Source organism: Dicentrarchus labrax, unplaced genomic scaffold (genome assembly GCF_905237075.1).
Source record: "Dicentrarchus labrax unplaced genomic scaffold, dlabrax2021, whole genome shotgun sequence".
Lineage (NCBI taxonomy): Eukaryota > Metazoa > Chordata > Actinopteri > Moronidae > Dicentrarchus > Dicentrarchus labrax.
Window position 1 is genome coordinate 18,191,403 of NW_026136724.1, and position 26,542 is coordinate 18,217,944.

Genomic DNA, 26,542 nt, shown 5'->3' on the forward strand with positions numbered 1-26,542 from the left:
TGCTAGAAAATCAGCTTTTAGACACTTTGAAAAGTTTAGACATGGCTTTTATTGCTCATTAGACATGTTCAGTTTATCAGTGTTAATTGCAGTAGTAAACAAGGGTAACGGACCTCGATTGGCGTCACTATTATAATGTTTGTCAGTATGTTCCTTCACATACTTGATCATATAAAATGTTATGTTTGTTATGATAGAGAAAACAGTCAGTGTCATATTTTCCCAAGAGGGCTGAGCATCAAATCAAATGACCACGTATTTTATATATATATTATATAATCTAATATATATATTCTTCATGCATCTTGCACAAAAATGTATTTCATTTCTCAAAATCTGCATGAAAACAACATTTCATAAAACTTTGCCCACGAACCCACCCGATATAACCGCACACTGCAGCAGCACATCCTGACATTCAATCTATCTTGAGGGGAGCTACTGGGTTGAAGAGCGGCCGCTGCTGCCTGAGCTGCAGCTTGCCGTAACTCATCTCAAAGTCCTTCTTGGTCCCAACGATAAAGTCCAGGCTTCCAGAGCGCACGTCGTACCCGTAGGACGCCAGCTTCTGGATGCGATAGAGCACGATCTGCGTGGTGAGCTCCATGACATTTGGAGATTCCTTCACCTGCTCCACGCTCACTCCAACATCCATCAGTCCTTGGAACCGGCCCACTAGGATGGGCAAGGAGTAGTACAAAATGGCTGGGCAGCGGATCACTATTTGCTTGAGTTCGTCCTTGGAGCAGGCCAGAGCCTCCTCGACGTAGGCCAGAGCGTGCTGCATGGCCTCCGGCTGCAGCTCGGCCATGGAGGCTCTGAGTTTTGAGACCAGGGTGAGAAGCTCCTCCGTGGTGAGGCCCTGCTCCCTCAGGAAGCCCAGACTGTCCCTCCAGGCCTCAGCCGGCCGCAGGAGGATGTACGGGTTCTGGCTGAGGAGCTTCTGCAGCCAGAGGCGCAGGTTGACCTCATCTCCGCCCAGGTCCAGGTAGGTCTCCCTCAGAGTGTGGATGACCTCCTGGTTCCGCTCCACAGGCCGGCTGAAGCTCTGCGGGGCGCTGGCCATCAGCTTGCCGATGATCCTCTTGCTAAGGCGAAGACTCTGCAGGTAAAGGATGTTGGCCCGCTGGTTGCTATGGTGAGTTAGTGTGAAGAAGGATGCTGGGAACTTCTCAATGATGCCCATCAGTTCACGCTTGTTGGGGCACACAGACACCCAAAGGTCTCGCTGGGCGGCCACATCCTCCGGCCGACACAGGACGGCTTCAGGGTGGGTCTCCAGGATGCTGGCGATCACCGGTGTGTCCGCGCCCATGTCCCTCAGCAGGTCGGCCGTCTCAGACACGTACGCAGAGCTCTCAGACAGAATCCAGCCCTTGAACTTGCGTACCTTCCGGATGTCCACCGACAGCTCGTAGAGGGAGTCCACGGTGTGCTGGTTCTCCAGTCTTTTGTTGGGGGACGTCAGTGTGGAGGACGGGGCAGAGGGAGGCAGGAGGAGCCTCATCCGCTGGCTGTATGTGCACAGGGAGGCAGTGGTGACACGAAGCATTGTGGACTGTAGTGGATCTGTATGAAAAATAAAGAACATGTGTTGGTAAAACGGGCGTAAAAGGAGGACTCATTAGTGATTTTGGCTGGTGACTCCTTAAAAACAAGCATCTTATGATCCCTTATAGCTTGTACACACAGTTTTTTAGTGTATTCTACATATTTAATTGACTATAAGATAAGATATATGCAAATATTTGCATTGGAGAAGGTGGGACCAGTGGATTTGATTGTATTTTGTACTTTCAGAAAAGGTAAAACTATTTGATATAAAGAATCATGTGCAAAATGTATTATTATTATTGCTGTGTAATATATTTTACACCTTTATTATACGACACTGGAAGCGCATTTGTCACTGTCACTGTTTTCCAGTCTCATCCAAGTGTCTTTACCAGTTTAAATATACATTATAAGAACTAGTTCTTCATATTTATATTTAAAACAAACCACATTTTTAGGTTAAAAAAGGCTCTTTTACTAGTGATTTTAAGTGGCACTAACTTGGTTTTGTGAGGTACACAAACATTCCTGATTTAAACCTTTTGCTAGGTATTTTGTGTTTACAGTACAAATAAAAATGACAATATTAAGTCACTTAAATGACTAAAGCCACCAAAATGTACCTTATTTTACTTTAAAAATGTGATGTAATCAGTTTTCTTTAGTTAAATTAACGTATGCTGTTTTACAGTGAGGAGGGTTTTTTTGAAATTGTTTATTTACCAGAAGAAATGGGGGAATTATCTCAACCCATAAAGGAGAATTTAATCCTTCAGTTTATCAGGAAATAAAACCACCAAACGTGAAGATACATACAAGTAAAGTAACGAGTAACTAAAGCATAGTATGTTGAATTTGGCAGAGCAGCTCTTTAATAAATAAAAACCCCATTTAACTGCATTGTGTTTGCATGTGAATCAACAGGGTACAGTAGTTGTTAAAATGCATGAATAATTGTCTCAGTTGGAGTAAACCGAGGGAACACTATGTCCTCACTGTGCAGCTGTAGTGTTACATGTTATGTATGTGGCAGTGATCGGTGCCATCTACTGCACCCAACACAAGACACCAACATCATGTTAGACAGTAAGAAAAGAAAGCACACAGAGAATATATATCTATATATGCGTGTGGTAATGTTTATATGAAATAAGAATAATCATATTTTTACCAGTTTTTAAAGCCTTGCAGCCCTGGAGGACACCGATTATCACACCAACTGCTCTGCTTTCATAACAAGAGGAGGAGCTGGGCGGAGACAAAGAGGAGAAGCACATGAGAGGCATGTGCTGTACCGGGGCGGCCCGCAGGGAGGGCTGGGAGGGCGGTGCTGTCCCCGCCCACCGGGCCATTTATAGCATTTGTATCTATTATATATGATATAGAAGCAGTTAAAGGACCGGTTCACACTTTGTCAAGCATTAAGTTATATTGTTCCCTTATTTAACAATGTATGCCAACAAAAATCACCAAAAATAATCAATTAGTTCATTTAATGATCTGGTATTTGCCAGTTTGGGAAATATATTTGTATTTGGAAAAATGCCTGAATATATAGAAAATTAAATAATTTATTGTCTTCTAAATCTCATGTTTTAAAGTTAAAATATCTTAATTTTGGGCCTTTTTCCAAGTAAATATTGATATGTGTGATCAGTGTATATTTAGCCACCCCTTAAAGGTTTCAGCCCTCTTTAGGCTGTGTGTTGAAGATAAACTATAAGCTAACAAACTTCACCTCAGGCGATCAACTTCTGCACTAAAAGAAAGGGAATAATTTGGAGGTGTTATGAGTTATGAGATAAGAATGGAGACGGTAACTTTCTCATAATTATGAAGAAAATAAACACTTCATAATGAAAAATGTAGGTGTTTTACTTTTTATTCATATACATTTTGGTAATGCTTTTGACTCGGTCCCTCCAGGAAGGTTGAGATTGTAATAATTAATATATATTATAGCAGTTTCCTGCAAGTTTCACCAATCATAGCGTCCCACAAAACTTTATTCTCACTGTAACTGGAGTTGCCTTTGATTTGTAATGAATTATACAAAAAAACCTTTTACCCATAATTTTATTGCAAAAACTCTAAAAATCTAAAAGCAGCATACATTGTACTTATTTTTATATAAAGTTGCCATTAAATCAGGTATTTTAGGCCCAAAAAAGCTTGTGAAATCCAGGAAGGATTGATAAATAACATTAAAATTAAAAAGCAAAACACCTGCTGTTGTAAACTTGCGCCACCCAGTGGAGAGGACAAGAGAAAACAGAGAGGCAGTCAGGGTACACAATTATTTATTCCATAAAATAAATGAAATAAATAAAAAAAAACAAATGGCTTTGACAATCCTAAAGTCGTGGCGAGGTCGACTCCTCTTGTGGAAGGCGGGGCTTGTTTGAACCCCTCAGGTTTCTTTAGCACTACACTCTTTTGTCACTGTGTTGTCAGTTATATGTCACTTACAGGTTACAACAAAAGCTTTCAAACAAAGGAAAACAAAAGCAACTTCAGACGTCAGCGGCGAAGTTAAATGTGAAGCTACAGCACCCAGAAATCAGGCGACGCCACACAGAGCTGTTATTAAAGGATGTCAAAAAAAAGGATGAGACAAGGTTACAGGACATTTCTTACTGTCAACAAATCCCAGAAAAAGAATAAACATATCCTTTTTCCCTTATTAAGCTTCCTCCTCTGTGCCAGAGAGCTCCATTGTTGTCCAAGGTGACACTTTCCTTCATTACAAACACACACACTGTAGTTTATTTGGACTCAAACCCACACACACACACACCATCCTGCTGCCCCCCCTCCCCCCTTAAGTGGACTGGTTGCACAGCAGACATCTTGCCTTAATAACAGTAACGATGGCTCATTTGCCCTCTTAGTGGAAGACAGCCCTCATTAATACATCTGTGCGTTTCCTGTTGTGGCACGCCAAAATGTCTGCAGTGCAAGCAGCCGATACTCACTGGAGCAGTGGTTAAAATAAAGAGGTACAATACAGCGCTGCATCAGAAAAGAAAAACACTCAATTAAACCCATTTTTGTCGCGATGCAATAACACTAACTTAGTGAGAAACGTGAGCTTCACTGAGGATCTTTGTCTAATCCAGAGGTTGTCCAGAGGTGTTACAGCAGCTAACGACTGCACTGAAAAGAACAATATTGAATATAAAACGTGATTTATCAAACTTACATTTATATATATTTTTATTAAACTTGCAGTATAATTATTTCAGGTATGTGGGAATCTGGTGCACTAGAGCACCAAATGTGGATTAACCCACCACTGATTGTAGTCCCCAATAAGTGCTCTGTTCACTCCTTTATAAAGAGATTCATGTCTCGAGTAGGAACCAGTGACAGGAAGTGAGAAAGTATCGATAGATGAACGATACCGCTGTTGGTTCGTGGGATTTGTTGACAATAAGATGATGAAACTTTGATGAGTTCAGTTGGATTTTGTGTCCAAACCTGACGCCAGAATTAGACTTTGGCAGAAGATGTGAACCTACAGGGTCTCTAAGACGGGAGGAATCTGTCTCTCTTTGTTGCAGCTCTGCTTCTTGATTTATTCTTGGTCATAGAGCTGAAATGAGTAATCGATTAGTCAATTGGCAGAAGATTAAATGGTTAATCTAATGAGCAAGTATACTCCTCTGGTTTCTTTGTCTTCTCTAATAGAGATTCAGGACTTTTGGTACGACAAAACCAACAATTTGATAAGCTTAGAGGCTTTTTTAAAAACTATTTCTAACATTTCTTAAGCAAACAATCAAGAAAATAATCAATAATTGCTCAATTCCAGCTTAAAAAGTCATTTGGAAACAGTCAAACTTTCCATTTTCTTTCTTTACTTGCATGTTGAGGGTAACTAAAGCAAAGACAGTCTGTAAACCACAGGGTTTTTCTAACCTGCAACATCCAAACCAAACCTGATTTCACACAGTGAATGTGCTCAGCTAAACAGACCTACAATACCGAGTGTTTTCATGATTATTGATGGAAAAACATAACAGAGAAACACAACTTTAAAGCTACTTTGTGCTACAGACGCCAGGAAAGCCCAGCTCGGATTTATAAATGGCAGAATAATTAGTGCAAAACGTTCAATGGCAGACGCGTCAATGTGATATAGAAACATGTAAAGATCTGTTGTGTTGTGCAGCCTCAGTGTAAAGCAGTATTTGTTCCCCATTCATTTTCATTGGCCACTACAGCTGGCCTGATTTTGATTTTGTGTGTGTGTGTGTGTGTGTGTGTGTGTGTGTGTGTGTGTGTGTGTGTATGGCTTAGACAAAAGTGTAAATCAACCAATACTTGCAAGAATTGGCAGTTGGTCAGTGTATTTAAACGAGTTTCTAATAAAAAAAAAAAAATCCTCTTAGCAAGACTTGGATTTTGGAGAATTAATTAAATCCAACCGTGATAATCAGATAAGCTGAGAGAGCAGAAAAAAAGAAGCAGAGGAAAAAAACATACAAACTGTTGCATATATTCGCCCACAGAACCCCTGAAGCTGCTTGTGCTATTGCTGTGTTAGTTAGTTTGTACTACAGCCTACATTACTGAAGAGGAGGGTCCATCACCGCCCCCCTTCCCTTTCAGCTCCACTCTGCTGTGTTTACATGCTCATAATCTCCACCCGGGTTAAAGGAAAAATCCGCCCTGTTAAAATCTGTTAAAAACAACAATCGCAGCGAGTGTTTCCATGTGAATATCGACTAGCAGCTACAAATTCAGTTTGACGGCAGGGAATAAAAACAAATTGTCAGTTATGAAGTGAGTCGGATTTAAAGTGACAGGTCCAACAAACACATACAGAACAAAAGGACTGAAGGCTTACGTGGGCACTGGGAGCAAATCTAACGGTGCATTCAGGTGGTCTTTGTCAACATAAAGCCAAAAGATGTTTTGGGTTTATCACCAAGAAGCTCGACTTCAGCCTGAAACCTGATTTTTATAAGGTTTCAGAGTTTCTGCAGGTTTCAACGGGTTCAGTTTAAGACCCATTTTATGTCTATATGGGAAAGAAAGTAGAAAGGATACGAAGGAAAATACTGTATTTGGTTCTGTGTGTCAATTTGTATTCGTTACAGCTCAATCAACAGAATTATTTTCCAAAAACGCTCATTTTAATACAAATAACTTCAATTCAATTTGATCAATTGCCAATCAAAGGTCTGTCAAAATGATATTTAAGACATTTTAAGGCCTTAAAAAGCCATTTTAAACTTTTTAAGACTCCCTGTTTTTCAGTCAGAATTAGTTTCAGAACTACAATTATTAGTTGATATTATTATTAGCCGACTGACAGAAAACTGATCTGCAACTATTTTGACAATCAATGAATCTTCAGTTTTATGTTGTAAACATCTTCAGTTGTGGAGCAGACTGCTGTTTCGAGCGTCCCAATTTCATACTACATTAACTGCATTAATTATACAAAAAGCCCCTTGACTTTTGAGTGTGCTGTTGATGTACATTATTGCCCACAATGCAATGCACAGAGGAACTGGAGGCGCTGCTCACAGGTGTAAACATTTAAATTACAGACAGTGAGGATGACAGCACCAGTAAAGATTTTGAAAGCCCTCCTCCCCCTAAAAAAGTATGAAATCTTTGGAAAAACATTAAGTTTGACTGACGTTGACGAGCGCACGTATTGCATCAAATCCTTCGGGTGCAGGACGGTGAATTACATTCTCGTACACCAACTGAAAGACTGTAAACTCTGACAGCAGTAAACACTCTGCGGTATTTGTATGTAGTACAGAATTGGGACGTTTCATATCTTCTATCTTCCATTATTTACTCCCTGCAGCGTCTCCTCCGTTGACCCGGTTCCTGTAACCCAACGTGGTGATGTGGTCTCACTCTGAATGCGCCGTTAAATTTGGTCTTGGTCTTTGATGGAGGCGTCGCTCGAAACCAGACACAGCTCTCGATTATGCGGCATGATTAAGAGGTTTATATAATTTAACACTGTGCCCCCCCCCCCCCCGCAATGCCTGAAAGCAACATTTAGCCCCTTTATTTTTCTGACAGTAGATATAAATACAGCTAATCAGCAACTCGAGGGCGAAGAAAAACACGTAAGGAGACATTACGCAGACGAATGGGACCTACAGCGACGGGATCAAAGGGCAGATTTTTTCCTTTAACTGTTGCGTCATCGTATCCCGCTCTTATTAAACCCATTATATTCTCTCATAAGTGCTTGTTGTTGTGAGTGTATGTGCATGTAAACACACCGGTTTCAACTCAAAGTCCCTCCTCCAGCTGTGTGTCTCCAGGCAGATTTATGGCCTCTAACAGTACATCATGATTTATACACTGTGACGTGTGTGTGTGTGTGTGTGTGTGTGTGTGTGTGTGTGTGTGTGTGTGTGTGTGTGTTCAGTGCATTATGTTTCGGCACCAAAAAAAAAAGTCTGACTGGAACCATTTAGATTCACTGGTTTTGGTCCGAGAGTCTTCAGTTTGCTTCAGGTCAGGTGGGAGATTCATTCAAGTGTGTGATGAGTTTTTTTGTTGTTGTTGTTGTTGTAGTTGTTGTTGTTGTGTGTTGGTCCGTCTGTCTCTCCACGTAGTCCTTCCGCGTGTCAAGGCCATGTCTTCCCTTCTTCTTCCTCCTCTTCCTCGTCCCTGCCTTTTACCTGACGTCGTGGAAGTAGAGGTTGGCACATAGACACAGCAGCACGATGGACACCAGCATGTAGTAGATTAGTTTCCTGAATTTAGGCTCCAGATCGCCCTGCCGGTACCAGAATATCTGAGGGGGGGGAGACATTAATAAACATCCTTGTTTTGGGTTTTTTTTCCCAACAAACTTCACAAGAAAAAACATCAAACACCAAAAATGTTAAATTATTAAGCCACAAAATTCATGTTCATCACCGTTTTGAGGAAAAAAGAGCATTGGTTCAGAATGAGCTTCCACTAACGACAAAAATTGAGAAAATGTATTATTTATTCCCACTGACAATTATTTTTATTATTAATTGATTAATAATTTAGTCTAAAAGTGTCAGAAAACAGTCAAACATGCCATTTACAGCTTTCCAGAGTCCAATGAAATGTCTTCTGTGATACTGAATTACAGTTACTTCTCTCAAAAGTAGTTTCATCACTTTACCAATTACTGCATATAAACAAGTAATTATTTATTAGGTAAAGTAACTTTTGTGTTACTTCTAAATGTCTGCTCCAGTTCTTTTATTAAGTGTCGCTGCAGGTTATTAATACTGCCGACCACCGGAGGGCAGCAACGACTAGAATTCATACCTGTAAGCTACATTTATTGTGTTGGTTGGTAGAAAGGAGGATTTAGTAGAAGAATATCTACATGGATGTAAACCATTGACAGTATATATATAATGTAAACATGACGTAAACTCTAACCGAGCTTTGCTACAGTTAGCTGAACTGTCTACTGTAAAGTTGGTGACATTAGACCATAAAAAGTTGTGGAATTACAGTAAGGCGTTAGTTAAAACTGGGAAACAGTGACAGAAATGTGTTTAGATGGGTGCTGATGTGTGTGTGTGTGTGTGTGTGTGTGTGTGTGTGTGTTACCAGCACTATAGTGGATCCACAGACTAACAGGATGCACACGGCAAAGAAGACATTAAGCGGTCGTGGAGGCACCGAGGGGAACACAAAGGAACTGATAACAGTCACCTGGAAGACAAAACAGGATGAACGTTAAACACAAAATACAATTTTCCAAACTCCTTAAACGCTTCCGAAACATCGCGACATTTTGGGGTTTTCCTCTTAGACAGGTCACTGAGGACATCGCTGTCTTCTTCTATCTGTTTTGCCCCATCCTGAAAAGGGCTTTATGCCCCAAAGAGCAGCTCTGATAACTTTGTTACAGTGCTCTTCAAAGGCAGGAGAAGACGCACAAACTGAATCTCTCTCTGTTTATTAAACCTTGTGCTGCTGCACTTTAACCCTTTCAATCCTGGGCCAGAAACTGCATTTTTGTACAAAAAAATAACTACAGAATAACCAGGAATATTTGAACATGAAGACATGGACTATATGCAGGTAGAATACAGAGTTCATTACAGAACAGCTTTAAAACTAAGAGATAAAACAGGTCAAGTACTGATAAAGAAAACCAAAAAACTGATTTACTAAAATCAAACTAATCTTCATCAAATGTGAATTATTTAGGCAGCTGGTCAGTGAAGAGCCTCTTCTGCCATTAAGCACAACAGGACACATCCAGACTTCGATGCTCCTGTGTCGATCGGATTGCCACCATAACACACAAGGAGTGTTATTATGAAGCAAGCATGATAGCTAAATTTGCTCATGAGAACCAGAAGATACTGATACGCTCAATGACAGCGAGATAGACCGGTCGGTTGGCCTAACTCGCGTACATTCACTGGAGCAGGAAACACTTCCACAAGACTCAGATGTAAAAAATGAAGGATCTTTTACTCCACAGTTTTGTAGTATCTTCAAAATGAAGCTCTCCTAATCAGCAAACTGTACTATGGTGAGAAAATCATGTGGCTCAGACCTATTTCTCTTAAAGAGACAGTAACCTACATCGCTGCTCTAACGCAAAGCTTCCACTACAAAAATGTCATGCTTACAGTTAAATCAAATGATACTTAATCAATAAAATCACTTATTTATCCAAACACTTAACACAAAACATAAATTATTAAACAAAATACAGACTGGGCTCCCACAGAGCTCCTTTAAAGGACAGCACACAGCGCTCAGTCAGGGAAAAAGTCAGGAAATGGACAAGAAAACCACGAGTCTAGTAACACTTTTCACTTTGGAGAAGTAAAAACAGTTGAGTCATTGTTTCAGCTGCAAACTCCCCTTTTCCTCTGAGGAAAATTAGATGTGCAGGTCTTATTTTATAGACCAGGAAAGTGATTTCAAACAGGGAAAAAAGGGAAAAAGTCCCGACCTGAGATGCTTCAAATCATAACACCGGTGCGTGTAGGTCTCGTGGAGCCGCAGCTACAGCCATTAATGCTGACTAATCAATGTTCTGAAACCACCAATGTAAAATATCAGGAAATTAATTATAAAAGGGCCCTGGACATGTTAAAGCAAATATGCTACACAGTCAATGGGGTACTAACAATTTGCATGCAGCGTTAAGAATTGAACCGTGCTGACATACATCAGTATGTAAGACTTTTAATCACTCGAAAGCTCTAACGGTGGATCAATTATGAGCTTTTTAGACTTAAAAGGAATCCTACATTACCCTTTCTAATGGTATTAGTACACATTCCACGTAGAAGCACACAAACGCCTTTACATAGCTGCATTTTATAAATTCATATCGCAGTTCAGAACTACATAACTCTTTGTATTTGTTGGTGCTCTTGTGTGGTTGTACGTCTGCTAATGAAGTTTCCGTTCCACTTTACTCTGCATCATGATGACTAACCTCCAACAACAGAGGACACACACACTACATACAGTGTTACACAGTGAGGGCTGCAGAGGATTCGTACTTACTAGAACAACCAAAGATGTGACTCCCCCCACTGCCAGGTTGATGATTCGATCCTGTAAAAAAAAAAAAAAAAAAAAAAAAGTTTATAGAAATTAGAAAGATTAGAAACATACAGAACCATGCCAGCCTGACGGTTTCAGAATTAAATAATAATATATTAAACAGAGGTTGCTGTGGTGCATTATCAACATATATTATAATGTTGTTTTTACCTTCCAGACAAGTGCTTGGAAATGGATTTCTATTTAAAACCCTACCTTTCTCCTTAAAAAAGGTCCAGTGTGTAACATTTAGGGAAATCTATTAGCAGAAATTGAATATAATATGCATAACTATGTTTTCATTAGTGTATAATCACTAGAAAATAAGAATTGGGATGTTTTCGTTACCACACAATGAGTCGTTTTTTATGTACAGACACTTCAGGTCGCCATCCATGAAGTCCACCATGCACTGTAGAAACACGGTGGACTCAAAACAACAACACTGACTCTAGATTGCTGACGCTAGATGCCACTAAATCCTCCACACTGGTCCTTTAAGAGAGCACCAGGGGTTGTACAGGACACCAGTAGTGCCCTGTTACTATTCTTTGTCTAATTAAAACACATTTTTGCTCTAAAATAGTGAAATCTCTAGAGTCCTGGTACAAAACCGAACTTCTTCCAGGCTCCTACCCGTGCCGAGGTCTCCCCGAACAGAGGTCTGTTGTCCAGGCCGCTGGTGCCGTACGTCCTGGTGGTGAAGTCGTCCATGGCCGGCTCGGCAGACACACACTCAGCACCGACCACTCGCCTCTCAGCAGCGCCGCCTCCTGGAAACACCGGGCCAGTGCTGCATGCTAGCTGGCTAGCTTCCAGCTGCCCTCCCTCTGCTCAGTGTCAAGGGGAAGCTGTCGGTGTCAGCAGACCGATGGGGACATTGTGGTGGACGTCTCTGCCGACCAGTTTATTACTTCACCTGTGAAACAATGAATAAAAAACACAAGCTGTAAGTCAGGCTGCACAGTTTATATCCATCAAAATAACTGCTATATGATGTTTTTACCACATTGTGCAGCTCTAGTTGTAACAGGAAATGTTTACAAAAGGGTGAATCTCAACCATCAGACAATAAAAACTCGTCCACAACAACATCAGGGTTTCCTGGAACTTCCTGCCTTTCTTGTAAAACCATTCAAAAAAAAGTCCAGCGTTTCCTTATTTCTCAGTTTAATGTTTAAAGCAACAGCGAGAACTGTCCAATCACAACATTGCATGCAGGTGAAAGGCGAAGTTTGCACAGCTGCGGGGGAAGATAAGTGTATAAGCATCATATAAATCTTTATATTTAACGTCATTTTTGTTTTATTGAATGCTTTTTGGACATTTTTTGGATTGTTTTTATTTAGTTTTCTGTTACCTATTTATTACATAGGTTGTTTTTTTCTTTACATATGTGAGGACATTTCATACGTGAAACAATTAATAGATAAATCATAAAAATCATAAACATATTAACTTATAAGAGTTAGTTGCTGCAACACTTATTACTTAATATTTTGCGCAGAACCACCCCGGAAAACTAGCTGTGGCTTTGTTGAAGCTAATGAAAAAAAGAAGAACAAAAGAGTTCTTCTATCATAATATAAAAGCATAAAGACACTCACACAGCTATTGTGTGTTCAACATAAACACATTAACAACTTCTCTGACAGAGGAAGGAGGCAGTTTTCTGTGGAAGTCAACCGCTGCTGGTCAAAACACCGCAGAAAACAGATTCATTCTGCTTCACTTCCTCTATTTTCAGGTGTTACAGCGACCACAAGCCTGTTCCATCTTTCTGAAAAGACTCGCAAGTGATGGTGATGATGATGACAGTTGTGTGAAAAAGGGGAAGTTGAAATCAAGTCTGAAAGTCATACTCATTCAGCCTCAGCTTTTTTTTTTTCAGTCAAAATCAAACAATCTGGTTGATTTCTAACCCTAAACCCGACAAAAACAGTGCTTTTCAAGGCCAGCAGAGCTTTTAAACCTCTGAACTAAACAGTTAATGTTAGTTTTCTTGATAAAAATAATGGAGACTTCAGTCTTTACAAGAGATAATGTTGTATTTAAAAAGGGAAGTGTCCTTTTCTACCTTATCTTGTCATTGTTCAAGTCTCTTTTTAGGTGAATATTAACTGTAAATGAACACACAGCCCTCTCATGCTGCGTACAGCTCCAATAACCTCCACTAATATGTATGTATGTATGTAGAAACCAGGGCAACAATTCCACAAATTCCTTTCTGGAGCATAAACTAGTTGAGATTTTTAAAGTTTCACCCCACCGAGAATTAAAGAGGCCCATCTAGAAGAAAACAGAGCTTTTTAATATCCCCAAACTTACAAGGAGTAACAACGATATTCAAGAAAAGACAGAACCGAAGTGCAGAGAGCATGAAAAGCAGAGGGAAAAAGTTTAGTCCCGTTGTTTCACAACCCATTTGGGTGTGCACAGCTGGGGGGCATCAGCTCATATTCTCACACTCTGAGCACAACCGAAACAACAACAAAAAAAAAACAAAGTCTCTTAATCTAATTCTTCTCAGAGAGGATTATAAAGTGCATTACAGTAGGTGGTGATGACGATGGTGACACCTCTGGGAGAAAAGGGTTTAAATGTACATCTCTAACGTTACAGTTTCACACGAGGCTTATCAAACGACCATTTTTCACGGCCGGGCCTTGTGGTTGCTGCTTTGGTTTCTGGGTCAGAAGGCGGCAGGAAAGGAAATAAAAAACCCCTCGCAGAGCTTTCTCAGCAGAAAAACACACAGTGGAAAACAAGAGCTTCATTATAAAGTGGCATAAAAACTGGCCTAAAGCTACATTCCTCCTGAGCCTTGTGATTCACTAGGCTCCTTAAAACAAAAAAAAAAAAAGAGACCCCACGACTTAACTGAGCTAAGAGGAAAGATATTCGGTTCACGTGTGAGCCAGAGGTCCAACCCACGGTGCAGAGATACCACGATAAAGCCCGGAGACTTTTCCTAACAGGTAAATGTAGGGAAGTGGAAAAGTAAACACAGGTAGCTCGAGAAATCAACTATAATATGCATCCATCATTATGGATCAATGTTGTGGTTGTTTTCTTTATTTATAGATGAATTTAGTCTAAAACTGTGGAAATAGTTTGAAAATGCCAGTTCAAAACTCAAAAATATTCAGTTTACTGTTATAAAAAGTTCATATTAGCCTCATTTTCTGCTTAATTAATCATCTAATTCTGATAAATGAATACTAACATTAAGATTAAGATCATTTACTTGCATTCACAGAGGTCAAAACAGTCCAAGGGCCTGCAAACACCCTGGTTTAAAGGGTGTATTTGGCATGTGATACAACCACTTTTCCTGTTTATGCATGTTCAATCCCATCCCTGGGAGCAGCCACTGTAAACAAATGGCCCCCAGCATTTCTCTTTTTAAATGGGCGAGTATAAATGAGTTGTGCATTAACATTAAACATTCATAAGAGCCATTATAATGTAAGAAAGGAGACAGCATACTGGCTCCAGATGGGGCGTTCAAGAGATAAAACATCTACAGCAAACCCACAACATGAATGTCAACAAACCAGCATTTCTGTTCTACGTGCCATCTCCCTGCAACCTTATCGATTATCTTGATTGGTAAATAGGTTACCTCGCTAGCAACAGCAACAGCAACGCAAACACCTTTAACTTAAAACAGCTTCGTTAGCAGTTCAGTCTATTGCCGGAGCTAAAACGCCAAACAACCAACCTTCATGCTGACGTTAGGCGGAGAAAATACGCCGACAAACACACATTATATATTATATATAAACAAGCTTTAAAAATAACCACAATAAAGCTTTACCCGTTACAAGGCCAACTCTAAAGCAGGCTGCTAGCGAGGCTAAGCTAACCTACCCCAGACAACCTGAGAGAGAATAATCAATACCTTTACCAGACCAAGGAGAAACAAGCTGATAAGTGATTAGCCGATTGGTTGTTTCCCCCCCCCTCTTCCTCCTCCACTCTCTTAGTTTGAACAGCACACTTGCCTTACAGCTCCTGTGTTGACTGAAACATAACTTCAGAAAATAAAAAAAAACAACAACAGCCGAGCAGCAGGGTCGAGTATGAGTTAAAGGGAATAAGCCCGGTAGCCTCGGTTCAAGCTGTTAAAGGCGAGTTCAATTAACGTTGAGCCGACGCGCGCCGGCTCGCCGAACTTCATTCAAAAAAATCGAGCCTTTTTGAAACGGGGAGACTCGTTAAAGAGCACTTCTTTAATGTTTATTTTATCTTTTATGTTTAGTGTTACGGTGATGCTAGATCGCGTTTGACCCGAGGAGAACATAACGATCACCGGGCGCACTTATTAAAGGAATAATAATAATGTATGCGCAGTACCTTACTGAGCACTAAATCGTCAATATTTTGAACTAAGTTTGGTTGAAAGGCTTTTGGCTGTTCTCTAGGAACAACAAAATGTTTTTCAGCTGTTTTCTTATAAACAGACATGACATACATTAAAACAGAAATTAAATGCTCAACTTCGAGTCACTTCTGGTGCTTTTATTTTACTTTTACATGCGTAGTAGCTTTAGAAACTTGCAAAAGTACATTAAATTGTCATAATTCTGAATGGAGTTTGGTTTGAGAATCTCAAACTGTAACCCAAATTTTATTACGTGATTTGATAACCAACATTACTTTTATAAAAAGAAAAAAAGTGGCCTTACATACATTAAAAGATGATTATTACCTTATGTAGCTTTAGATAAAATAATGTGAGTAAGTAGGCTATAATGTAATTTTGCATCACTCACCTACTTTGCTGTCTGTGGTGCAATCAATGAGCTTGTAAATGTCTCTGGTTCAATTTATTATTTCTAATTACAAGATAATATAGCGTAAATCTCTCCCGGCCACAACCCTCATATCTGAGAGCCGGTGGGGTAAATACGTAATCTCACCCCTCATGTTAACCATCACATGAGGAGAGTATGACGAGCCCAGCCATTAATCCTCAGTCAGACTTTTAAACAGCGCATGAATGTTACAGTGAGTGGGCATGAGATCTCTCCTCCTTAGACCATGTGGCTTATGGTAAAAAAAATAATTAACCCCTAACTCATGAAATGACTGATGTAATGAGCATAACATGTTTGATAAATAAGGTATATTACCATTTTTCTGTGTATTTGTAGTCAGATTATTTTACTGTGGCTCCAAACGTCCAACATTTACCTCATATTCTAACATTTTTATCCCTGAGAGCATCAATTCTGAGCTTTTTAGTGTATTAACAGTCATGTAGAGTTAGTAGGCAAAGAACTGGAGACTTTTGGTGAACTATTCCTTTAACAAAAACCATGCAGGGGAATAATCATGTTCACCATGTGGAAAACAAAATAAACAAAATCCCACATGAGCTCTGCAGTTTAAAATTCCTTTACTGAAAACACAGTGGCCGTATTCTTCATCAAAGTGGGTGTATCTGTTGACAGGCTACCAGTTGAAGTCCAGCGCACTATCAATATGCATAGACTTTAACTTTGTGGACATCACGGTCCTGACATTCCCTCTTCCTGTTGTAGTAATAAAAAGTGTCGTCTCGACGTTGGAGCTTCTTCACAAAGCCGGTCTCTGGCCATTTGTCAATCTGAGACAGAAACAGAAAATGAGACATGGATGATATTTATAACTGACTACACCTCTTATATTACATATCATTGGTAATTGAACTGTTTGCTCTATATTGAGTTTTAAAAGAAAAGTAGACACCATCAAAAAGGTTTCAGGTTTCTCCCTACACATTCAATTTAATTCTCATATGTTTAAAATCTTGTGTACAATAAGCCTGACAATCATTTTATAACTACTTAAAAACATATGTACCAAGGTAGATTATACCAATCGTATATTTTAAGTTAGAAAACTTAGTTCATAACATCTGTTTCTTTGTGTGCTGAGCAACAATCAGGACCTCAAATACCAAAATTGTCTCTTTTCTAGTGTAAGTCTGTCTATTATTTAGTTTATTATGTCTCACAATAACATATACCAGCCTGCCATTACCCCCAAAAATCCCTAAGTAACTGTGTTTGATAAGGGAAAAGTGGTGATGAACAGTGATCCTGTTTCTGAATCAATGACACAGCTACACATTTAGATCAGGATATTTACCAAGGCCCCTTGTTTGACTTGTATGTACTCCAGTTCATCTCTGTAGCCTGCCTGCTGGAATCTGAATAGGTTTTCCACATCGGCCGTCCATCCTTTCGCTCTGCTCATGGACTTCGGCTTGGAGTTGTTGTCAGACATGGTGGTGAAGCTGAAAGATGTCACAGTAAATTCACAGGTTTTTAAATTCCTGGTCAAGAGGACTGGTTGGTATCTGAGACAGGGCACGAAAGCGCCTTAAAATTATTTAAAGTATACAGTATAGCACAAAAACAAATGATTCTAAGTTACCATGCACTCTGTAACAGGGGGTTCACATTTAAAACAGGCGAAGTAAATATTAAGAATCAATAAAGACACTTATTGGAACAATGCATTTCCATATACCCTAAAGATGCCCCGGTCATAATAAGAGATATTTGCATTGCAATGTATGCCGAATTAAAGTTTAGACACTAAAACAATGTAGGAGACCTAAAAAAGACATATATCTGTCTATAAATTATACATTTATCACAGTTGATACTTTAAAATACGATATTCTTGAATCGGATTTCGTGTTCGTGTCGGGCTAACGTTACACAGACGAAAAGTAAAACCGAGAATCAACTGAGATCAACTCACAGCCTCCAGTACTCACATTTGCACATTATGTAGTAAAAAATAAAAATAAAAATAAAAAAGATTACTTACAATCTCTTTTCTTAAAAATAAGTTGCTTTAGCCAAAATAGTCTCGTTTCTCAACCGTCTCTGTTACCAGCTTCTCTGCGGTTGCCTGGTTACGGTGAAAACTTTCTTCTTCTGTGTCGGAGGACAGACGCCAACGGACGTTGGCAGAACAATAAAGAAAACCGTTTTTAATCGGCATTGTTAATCCGGTATTTAAATAAATAATGTAAAAGAACGTGGATAAAAAAATGCGTGTGTATTTTTTGTTTTTAATAATAAATAAAATAAATAAATGCGGGCGTACAGATTGACCGTTAGATGGCGGTAATGCGCCTGCGCCGTTAAAAAAAAAAAAAAAGCAAACAAAGAAGAAACTGAAATCGGTGGGCGGCACAAACAACCGCCGGCGATGTTAGCTAAAACAAATACGCTCTCTCGGCTGGAAATAACGTTTAACAGTTCACTAATTTCAACTTCAACTTGGGCGTGAACATGAGTTCGTTTGCGGGCCGAATGAAGGAGTATCCCACCGTTTCTCTGGACCGGTTCGACCGGGAGAACTTACTTTCCCGGGCATATTTCCTCTCCCACTGTCACAAAGGTGAGCCTGGCAGTTGACGTTAACTAACGTCGGCGTCACTTGAGTTACCTGGCGTTTGTGAGACTTTTAATGGCAGTCACAGAGGGCTTGTAACAACACCTGTCTTTACCTCCCTTGTCGCCTTTCAACAGATCACATGAAGGGACTGAAAGGACCGATACTGAAGAGAAAACTGGAGTTCAGGTGGAGATTGTTTTGGACCCAGTTCACATATTAAGGGCACTAATTGGCATAAATTACATAAAAGGCTATTTAAGATGTAGAAAACCCCTTAAAAAATAATTATAAATGTACTTTTTGTATTCTTTGTTTTTAGTTTTGGCACATTTGGATAAAATAATCCACTGTTTTTGTCAAAAATCAATAGAAATAAGCACTTTAAGAAACATTTTAATTTAGATTTTGATGATAAATCCCTTCCTCTGTACTGTAATATAGATTAATAACCTGTTAATAAAGATTACAAGTAAGCAAAAGTAATGATTTCACGACACATAAAACAAATTACAATGACCAAAAAAAGTTATTAAGACGCATAACTTGTATGACATGAGCTCAACTCATATAAATAAACCTAAACAGAGGACATAACACTTGTAATTTGCTCTTTTAGGGGCTGGAAGCAGCTGTTTAGTTCACTTATGCAGTAATACTCATACGCTAGCTTTGTCTGTGTGTGTGTCTGTCGGTCTGATTCTGTATATCCTTTTGTTTCCAGTCGCACAGTCAGGCTGTACTGCTCCTTTGTGACCAAGGAACTCCTGCTGAGCAATCCCAAGTACGCTTTCTGGGAGGAATACATTGTAAGTCGACTGAAAGGACATTAAATACCACAAATAAAGCCAATTAAGAGTAGATATATCTGCTTATTACGAAGCCCTTGGATGTTTGTACACTGTTGGATGTCATAGCTTTACAATGAGTGTTTTTCTTAAACTTGACGTCTTGGTTTTTACACAAAACATCATATGTTTCATGGTTGCTTTGCATTCTGGTATTCTGAGGCCAGTGAGGCTGTAATTGGTAGTCTGTTTTTAGTCCTTTTCTCTCCTCATGTTTGATCTGTTTTAGGTCCCCTTAGAGCTGGAGAGCCCAACGCAGATTTCTCTGGTTGATGAAACATCTGGAGAGGTAAAAACTGAAGATTTTAATAGTCAGTCCAGTCAGAAATGTAATTTTAGGTCAAAAGTTGTGTTGATTTAAAAAAAAAAAACATATTGTTTTGTGTTTGTTTGACAGAAAGAAGATCTCGTGGTCACGTTACTTACCGCAGGCCACTGTCCCGGCTCTGTAATGCAAGTCAAACTACTCTACCACTCTTCCTGATTTTTCTGTCTTTTTTTTGATAAAGGTTGACACAACACAACATGGAAGCAAAAGAACCACTCATAGCAGTAAAAACTAAATGTTTTAAGTCTATTTCCAAAGCTTTATTCCCCCTCAGACCTCCGGTAGTTTTTCATGATGCACTGAAGCCTGTTCACATTTCATTTCACCTGTAAGAGAGTTGACTCTTATTTGAAATGTGACAATTTAATGAGCTCCAATGTGCGTTAATCAACAAAAACACCCTTTCTGCAGTGGGAAGTACAGAAAAAAAAGTTTTATATTCTGAAAGCTGTTTTCAAAATTGAAGACATCTTAACATGAAAAATCAAAGTCTGGATATGTGGTGTGTTTGTGTGTAGGTTCCTGTTTGAGGGTTCCCAGGGAAACGTGTTGTATACAGGAGACTTCAGGTTGGCCGCCGGAGACGCCTCGAGGATAGAACATCTGCACTCGGGCAGCAGGTCGGTCCGAATGAACATCTTCACTGTTTTCTGTCTCATCAAAAGACATCAAGTTCTGGAGAACCAGAGAGTACCGTAAATGCTCAGGAATTTGGTAATTTATTCAGAAAAGTCACAGATTAGTAGTCTGATAAGGTATTTGCTGCTTTCAGCTCTTACGCTCAACAGCTTTCATTTGCTTTATCACAGTTTTAAATAACAGCTGATCCTGTGTTTCCCTGTTTCACATACAGAGTGAAGGATATTCAGAGTATTTATCTGGACTCCACTTTCTATGACCCACGATTCTACAAAATTCCTACTCGGGTACGTTTTTTTGGGAAGGGAACAGGATTTAATGGCTGTGGAATATCAAATGAAATTGATTCAGTAAATTCAGTAGCATGTGGTTGACTTTACAACTGGAGTGTAAACAAAAAGATGCCAAAATCCTCTGTTTCAGGCTCCTCAGATATGTGTTTTCCTGATTTTACTACAGTTGTAAATTAATATCTTTTGGACTGTTTATAGAATATAATATTAGTGTGTGTGTGTGTGTGTGTGTGCAGGAGGTCTGTCTGAACGGTATCTTGGAGCTTGTTGGAAACTGGATCAGTCAGAGTCCATATCATGTTGTGTGGCTCAACTGTAAAGCTGCGTATGGATACGAGTACCTGTTTACCAACCTGGGAGAGGAGTTCAACACACAGGTAATACACACGCTTCTCTACTATAATATATATATGTCCTTTCATGCACACATCCATACAGCATCTCCTGCTACAGGACAATCAAATGTTCACATATAATGTTTAATTATACTCTCAGATCCATGTCAGGAGTCTGGCGATGTTCAAGAAGATGCCAGAGATCCTGAGCTACGTGACGACTGACCGCAGGACACAGATCCATGCATGTCGACACCCTAAGGTCCCACTTTATGTCTCTCACACACACACACACACACACACACACACACACTGTGTTATTAATTTACCGTAAACTAATCTAGTCTATCCTAAAATTTGGCGAATTGTTGTAGACATTTTGGCTGAGATGGCTGCGCCTTCCTCTACAAGTTGTAGATTTTAGATTAGTTTCAGTATTATTGAGTTTCTTTGGTAACTTAAAATATAAATAATTTCTAATCCAGCTCTGAATTTATTCTTGTAACCAATAAGGGTATTGATGAGTCATATTATCATTAAAATCCAAACAGTGCCATCCCTATGGGGCTGTCATTGCATTTATTTTATTTAGATCCAAAAAAGCTTAAAATGTCGTATATTGTGTCAAGTTTGAGTATAAACTAAAGTGTCATTGTCCTTTGTCAGTTCACTCATTAAGCCCTGGTTTGTGTGTGTGTGCGCTCGTGAATTGTGTTTATGTGTGTAGGACGAGGAGTTTTTCCAAGGCAGCCGGCTGCCGTGTGGCTGCACAGCCTCTGACGGGACTCCTCTTCGCATCATTAGCATCAAACCGTCCACCATGTGGTTCGGAGAGAGAATGAGGAAAACCAACGTGATCATAAAGTAAGAGCAGGTTCAAACGTCTCGGGCTCTATTAAACTATTAAACATTTATTTTACCTGCTTGTTTTTTTGGTTCATGTGTGCTAAATATGTCTTTTTGTTGTTTTTCCAGAACAGGAGCGAGTTCCTACAGAGCCTGCTTCAGTTTCCACTCCTCCTACTCAGAGGTACTTCATTTATTTCATTTAAATGATTAAACCAGATTTATGTGACTGCGGTTAGACACTGACAGTGTAGTAATTTGTTACATAAATGAGTTTAATAAAAGCTTTTATTGAGAATCAGTTCTGCTACGGTTAGTTTATATACTTTAAATACATATATTGATACTCACAGTTCCTCTAATTTCAGCTTAAAGACTTTCTCTCGTACCTCCGGCCAGTCAACATCTACCCCAGCGTTATTCCTATTGGTCGGACACTGACCGAGGTTACACAGATGTGAGTCAAGTTTTATTAATTCTTGATTAATTTAGCTTGCAAGCAACATTTTCGCAAAGTTTTTCGTTTTCTTACTCTTATTTACTCCTCTAGCAAAACATGTTATGTTGACTATGAAGTCTTAAAGTTAACAGAAATTTAATCTGCAATTTATTTTTCAACCAAAGATATCAAATGTTCCCTTGTTTCAGCTTTTAAGTTTCACTACCTTTATCACTTAGTTGCAACCCTAATAGAGTAAATCCAACCAGATAGTTTATAATTTTTTATAGAAACATTATACAAGCCTTGTGCTGAGGGAGGATACATTTAAAAACATTAATAATAATAACATTTAATCTGTGATAGCACTGTTTTAAAATCCGTTGACGCTGTGTGTTTGAGCAGGTTGAAGCTGATGTGCAGGAACCAGTCGGATGGAGCAGCGTTCATATACAAACCCCTGGGAGTCCTCAAGCGCAGTAAGGTGGAGCGACATACATACGGTGAGACACAAACACACACACACACGTTACCACAACAGGTGGTCTGCGCTGTAACTCATCTGTAACTTCCTCCGTAGTTTTTTACAGGTCACCATGTGGAATCTGAAACATAAACTAGCTCAATCTTCTACTGTACTGTTTGTACATATTGTTTGCTAGGATTCATTTTCTGTTTAGAAGTTGGGAGTTCTTTTTTTTTGTTTTGGTGGGCAACAAAACAAAATTTAATTTGGAATTAAATAGAAGAAGCACTGTTTACATCATACACAGGTGGGCCAGGTACTGTGCCACACATTTGATATAAGGATGAGTTAATATCATTTATAAATTAATTAATATATTAGCTCCACCAGAGGGCGCACTCAGCCGGTTGGCAACAAACAAGGTCTCCTTAAGTCATACTTTTAGAGCAAAACAGTCTAGAACTGCAACGATTAATCGATTAGTTGTCAACTATTAAATTAGTCACCATCTATTTTGATTATTGATTCATTGTTTTGAGTCATTTTACCAGAGAAAATTCTCTGATTTCCGCCTCTGTTTGTTTTTTTTAGTCCTCTCTGACTGTAAACTGAATATCTTTTAGTTGTGGACAAAACAAGACATTTGAGGACGTCACCTTGGGCTTTTGGAAGCAGTGATCAACGTTTTTCACTATCTTCGCATATTTTATGGAACAGAAATTAGTTGTTAGTTGCAGCCCCAAAACAGTCCACAACCTCTTCGTGTATACACGGACAAACAGGGATCTAAGTTAGAGATGAACAAGCCCCCGATCTTCAAACAGACAAGCCACGATACACAGCTGAAGAGGCCTCACGTGCTTTTCAAGCCCCTCGATGCCTCTGAGGCTGGATCCCGCCCAGGTGATGGATAGCTCTGTACTCTACAGTAGGTCAACAGATGTCCGGCCGTCGTTGGTTTGATAAGCTATTGCATGGAAGTTAACGAAGCTGCAGAAGGGTTTGCATTCACAGTTTCACTTTCCGTCCTGGTGTTTCAGTTTTTGAAGCTCTGTTTTAACTTTGCCTGCTACCCTAGGTTGTATAATCCATACGTCTGTTTTCTGACTGGTTTGAGATTAATTCTGTGAGACTTTTTCAACTCGTTTTGATTACATGTTGTAATCATATTGTACATACCTGAGCTGTTTGAGTGTTTTTTCATTTGAATCCATAATAATACATTTTAAAAATATAACATTTAAGGTGTCCATAACTGTACTATATATACTAATAACTACAATAGCTACTTCCTATAGCTTTTTTAATTACATAAAGAAAAATTAATACCACAAAAATGATCACAATATACTACAGTGTTACACACAAACATCAAACAGTATGCACACACTTTTTAAAATCATATTTTTCATTAGATTTTTATTCAATATAGTGTGTGTTGCCTTTTCAGCACTTCCCAACAAGCTATGTTGGTTTGTCAGGACAATGTAAGTGAACAGGGAATACCAAGAACTCATTTCATTAGTTGGATTGCATTTTCTGGTATTTTGTGCCAGTGTTCAATTGCTGTAAACCAGATGCATACAACTTAAAGGTGAAATTGATTCAGATCAGGAGTATATTTAAGGTAGTAATTTCAGTTGTTCTGTAATTTCAATTGATATTTTAGAGGAAGATATTTAATAATCAGTATCCGCTCTGTATATTAACAAACCGCTTAATCACTTGTTAGCATGTCAGCATGGTGGTTCAGTTGTTAGTGCAGAATGTCCCGGGTGTGAGTTTCTGTGTGTTTGCATGTTCTCCCCGTGTTTTCCCCGGTGCCCTCGACCAAAGCACTGGCTGAGATGTAGAGCTGGTCCCCGGGGCACCGTACAGTAGCTGCCCACTGCTCGTAGTGCTGAGGATGGGTAGTTTATTTAATTAAAGTATTAACTGTCTCTTGTTCTCTGCTCAGATTCAGACAGTGATGACGAGCTGTTTGACGGGTTGGACCTGGAACCAGTGAGGAAGAAGATGGGGCTGAACCAAGAACTAAAAAACGGTGCATAAACATTCTAACTTCTCTTCATTTATTTCCTTTTAATTATTGTTTTTCTTTTACTTAATTGTTCATTTTCTTTTAACTTAGCGAACGCTGAGAGTCCTCAGAAAACAGCGCCCCCTGTGCCCGTGGAGGAGTCTTTACCTCTCGCGGTCACAGACGCGCAGCCTGTTGCACGCAACTTCGTGGACTGCACTGAGTCCAATGATGAAGAGGAAGATGAGGATCAGCAGGAGGAGGAGGAGAACGCGGAAAAGGGGGATACAAAGCTGACGAAGGAGGAGACTGGGGCGATAAAGGAAAGCGAGAGGAATAAAGAACCTGAGAAAAAGGACACTGAGGTACCTGGTTCCCCTAATCCTCCAAAATGGGAGGATTTCTTCACCACAGACACGCTGACAGACAGCCAGAACAGCCTCAACAGCCAATTACAATCCTGCTGCTCTGTCCCGAGCCCCGCCCCTTCCAGACTGACAGGTTCACAGACCCCGGAGCTGTTCAGCGACGAAGGAGAAACCCCCGACAACGACGAAAACTTCAGTCTCACCCTGTCTGCCTCTCTGTCAAATCATTCCTCCCAGAACCTGGACTCGTGTTTACCTGACACCTTGATTCTCCAACCAGAGCAGGGGGGGCGGGAACAAGGAGACAAGAGGCCCAGTACTGTGGCTCAGGAGGAGAGCAACGACCAGAAGGAGCTGTCGGAGTCTCAGGTGTCGTCGGATTACGATATTCCCTGCACGCCGGAGTCGAAAACGCCACGACCTGATGAATTGTCGCAGTTGTACAGGAAGCTGGCGTCAGGAGAGGATGTGATCAGAAAGCGAGACTGAAAGTAACGTTAAAGGGACGTTTTTGGTGAGCCACATTCCTTCTATTGGTCCACAGTAAGGTTAAAGGTTGTGGACAGGCCGATAATTAATGTCCTCGCAATACAAATGGGTACAACATGAAAGTGAGAGTCGCTCACTGTTCAGGCTGTGAGCTTTATAGTGAATGAGTCTCTGTTCTTCCAGACGTTCAGCTTGAATCTACGCAGCTTTGTACGTTATAGAGCTTCTATAATACCTCTCGTGCCTTTACAAGCTTCAGTCGAACCTCTAAACCACACAAACCTCACTTAACTACGTAAAGCAACAGAAACACACACACACGGTTCATTCCTATGCACTTTAAGTTCACCCGTGGCTCACATGTACCAATGCACCTGTGCACTTAACGGCTGACTCTCCCTCTTTGTTGGCAGTTTGTGGTTTGTTCTGCTTCTTCATTGTGAAGTGGATCAGTGTTTTTTGTCAAGCATTTTTGTATCGAAGCAGAACTTTTGTTTCAAATAAAAAAAGTTTTATTTCAACTGAACATTGTTGTTTAGCCTTTAAAGTGAAGATCAATGATTAGTTTGACTTTATACTAATAAAAAAACCTCTTTTTAGTCCCTCCAGGAAGCTGCAATGTTTGCAACCAAACACCATACCACTAAATAAGAAGCTATTTTACTCGCACAGGATGAATTGTACCAAAAAAGGCAATTTTAATTGGAATTTTCTCTTTCTCTCTCAGTTTTATTGGCAAAAATATCAAATATTTTAGAAAAGCTGCTGTGAATTCAGGCATTTTAGGCTGCAACAATCCTCCAAAAAAGCCCAAAGGACTAAAATATTCCTAAACCTCCAGAAACCCAAACACCCATTCAGGTCTGTGGTTGGATTTTTGAGGCCGACATGTATCAATATTTGAGTTAAACAATTTGGAAACCAATATATTGACCCACATTTAATTTAAACTATAAAACATTAG

General features: G+C 39.7%; 4 protein-coding genes across 8 annotated transcripts; 1 reads left to right on the forward strand and 3 right to left on the reverse strand.

Annotated features, from left to right (window-relative positions):
- Positions 1-25: 25 nt before the first annotated feature.
- LOC127358953 (transcription termination factor 2, mitochondrial-like) lies at positions 26-2,803 on the reverse strand. Its single transcript, XM_051392549.1, has 2 exons — positions 2,726-2,803; positions 26-1,569 (listed from the first exon to the last, which is right to left on the reverse strand). The coding sequence occupies exon 2, from the start codon at positions 1,550-1,552 to the stop codon at positions 419-421; it is 1,134 nt and encodes a 377-aa protein (XP_051248509.1). The 5' UTR covers positions 1,553-1,569; positions 2,726-2,803; the 3' UTR covers positions 26-418.
- A 1,034-nt stretch (positions 2,804-3,837) lies between these two features.
- Positions 3,838-16,387, reverse strand: tmem243b (transmembrane protein 243, mitochondrial b). 4 transcript variants are annotated; one of them, XM_051392288.1, is made up of 5 exons: positions 15,885-16,387; positions 11,743-12,025; positions 11,068-11,118; positions 9,139-9,243; positions 3,838-8,335 (listed from the first exon to the last, which is right to left on the reverse strand). In XM_051392288.1, exons 2-5 carry the CDS (start codon positions 11,818-11,820, stop codon positions 8,216-8,218), a joined length of 354 nt encoding a protein of 117 aa, XP_051248248.1. In that variant the 5' UTR covers positions 11,821-12,025; positions 15,885-16,387; the 3' UTR covers positions 3,838-8,215. The 4 variants fall into 4 exon arrangements, with proteins under 4 accessions (XP_051248248.1, XP_051248247.1, XP_051248249.1 ...); XM_051392287.1 differs by lacking the exon at positions 15,885-16,387 and adding an exon at positions 15,011-15,211; XM_051392289.1 differs by lacking the exon at positions 15,885-16,387 and adding an exon at positions 15,017-15,100.
- Positions 16,388-16,493: 106 nt separating this feature from the next.
- Positions 16,494-18,043, reverse strand: meig1 (meiosis/spermiogenesis associated 1). 2 transcript variants are annotated; one of them, XM_051392291.1, is made up of 3 exons: positions 17,935-18,043; positions 17,245-17,392; positions 16,494-16,720 (listed from the first exon to the last, which is right to left on the reverse strand). In XM_051392291.1, the coding sequence occupies exons 2-3, from the start codon at positions 17,380-17,382 to the stop codon at positions 16,592-16,594; spliced, it is 267 nt and encodes an 88-aa protein (XP_051248251.1). In that variant the 5' UTR covers positions 17,383-17,392; positions 17,935-18,043; the 3' UTR covers positions 16,494-16,591. The 2 variants fall into 2 exon arrangements, with proteins under 2 accessions (XP_051248251.1, XP_051248252.1); XM_051392292.1 differs by having other exon boundaries at positions 17,882-18,011.
- A 63-nt stretch (positions 18,044-18,106) lies between these two features.
- dclre1c (DNA cross-link repair 1C, PSO2 homolog (S. cerevisiae)) lies at positions 18,107-26,104 on the forward strand. Its single transcript, XM_051392286.1, has 15 exons — positions 18,107-18,513; positions 18,645-18,696; positions 19,232-19,316; positions 19,585-19,644; positions 19,753-19,808; positions 20,202-20,303; positions 20,537-20,609; positions 20,852-20,992; positions 21,111-21,212; positions 21,678-21,814; positions 21,926-21,980; positions 22,165-22,253; positions 22,641-22,738; positions 24,659-24,745; positions 24,833-26,104. Exons 1-15 carry the CDS (start codon positions 18,405-18,407, stop codon positions 25,576-25,578), a joined length of 1,992 nt encoding a protein of 663 aa, XP_051248246.1. The 5' UTR covers positions 18,107-18,404; the 3' UTR covers positions 25,579-26,104.
- The last annotated feature ends 438 nt before the right edge of the window (positions 26,105-26,542 follow it).

What these genes read in the sequence shown, in the direction of transcription:
- LOC127358953 (XM_051392549.1), bottom strand. Translation starts at nt 1,552, where the DNA reads ATGCTTCGTGTCACCACTGCCTCCCTGTGCACATACAGCCAGCGGATG.
- tmem243b (XM_051392288.1), bottom strand. Translation starts at nt 11,820, where the DNA reads ATGGACGACTTCACCACCAGGACGTACGGCACCAGCGGCCTGGACAAC. An exon ending in TCGGGGAGACCTCGGCACGG is followed by an intron (nt 11,119 to 11,742) that starts GTAGGAGCCTGG and finishes TTTTTTTTACAG; the next exon opens with GATCGAATCATCAACCTGGC. An exon ending in TCACATCTTTGGTTGTTCTA is followed by an intron (nt 9,244 to 11,067) that starts GTAAGTACGAAT and finishes TTTGTCTTCCAG; the next exon opens with GTGACTGTTATCAGTTCCTT.
- meig1 (XM_051392291.1), bottom strand. Translation starts at nt 17,382, where the DNA reads ATGTCTGACAACAACTCCAAGCCGAAGTCCATGAGCAGAGCGAAAGGA. An exon ending in AAGTCAAACAAGGGGCCTTG is followed by an intron (nt 16,721 to 17,244) that starts GTAAATATCCTG and finishes TTTCTGTCTCAG; the next exon opens with ATTGACAAATGGCCAGAGAC.
- dclre1c (XM_051392286.1), top strand. Translation starts at nt 18,405, where the DNA reads ATGAGTTCGTTTGCGGGCCGAATGAAGGAGTATCCCACCGTTTCTCTG. An exon ending in AAAACCAACGTGATCATAAA is followed by an intron (nt 21,815 to 21,925) that starts GTAAGAGCAGGT and finishes TTGTTTTTCCAG; the next exon opens with AACAGGAGCGAGTTCCTACA. An exon ending in TCCACTCCTCCTACTCAGAG is followed by an intron (nt 21,981 to 22,164) that starts GTACTTCATTTA and finishes CTCTAATTTCAG; the next exon opens with CTTAAAGACTTTCTCTCGTA.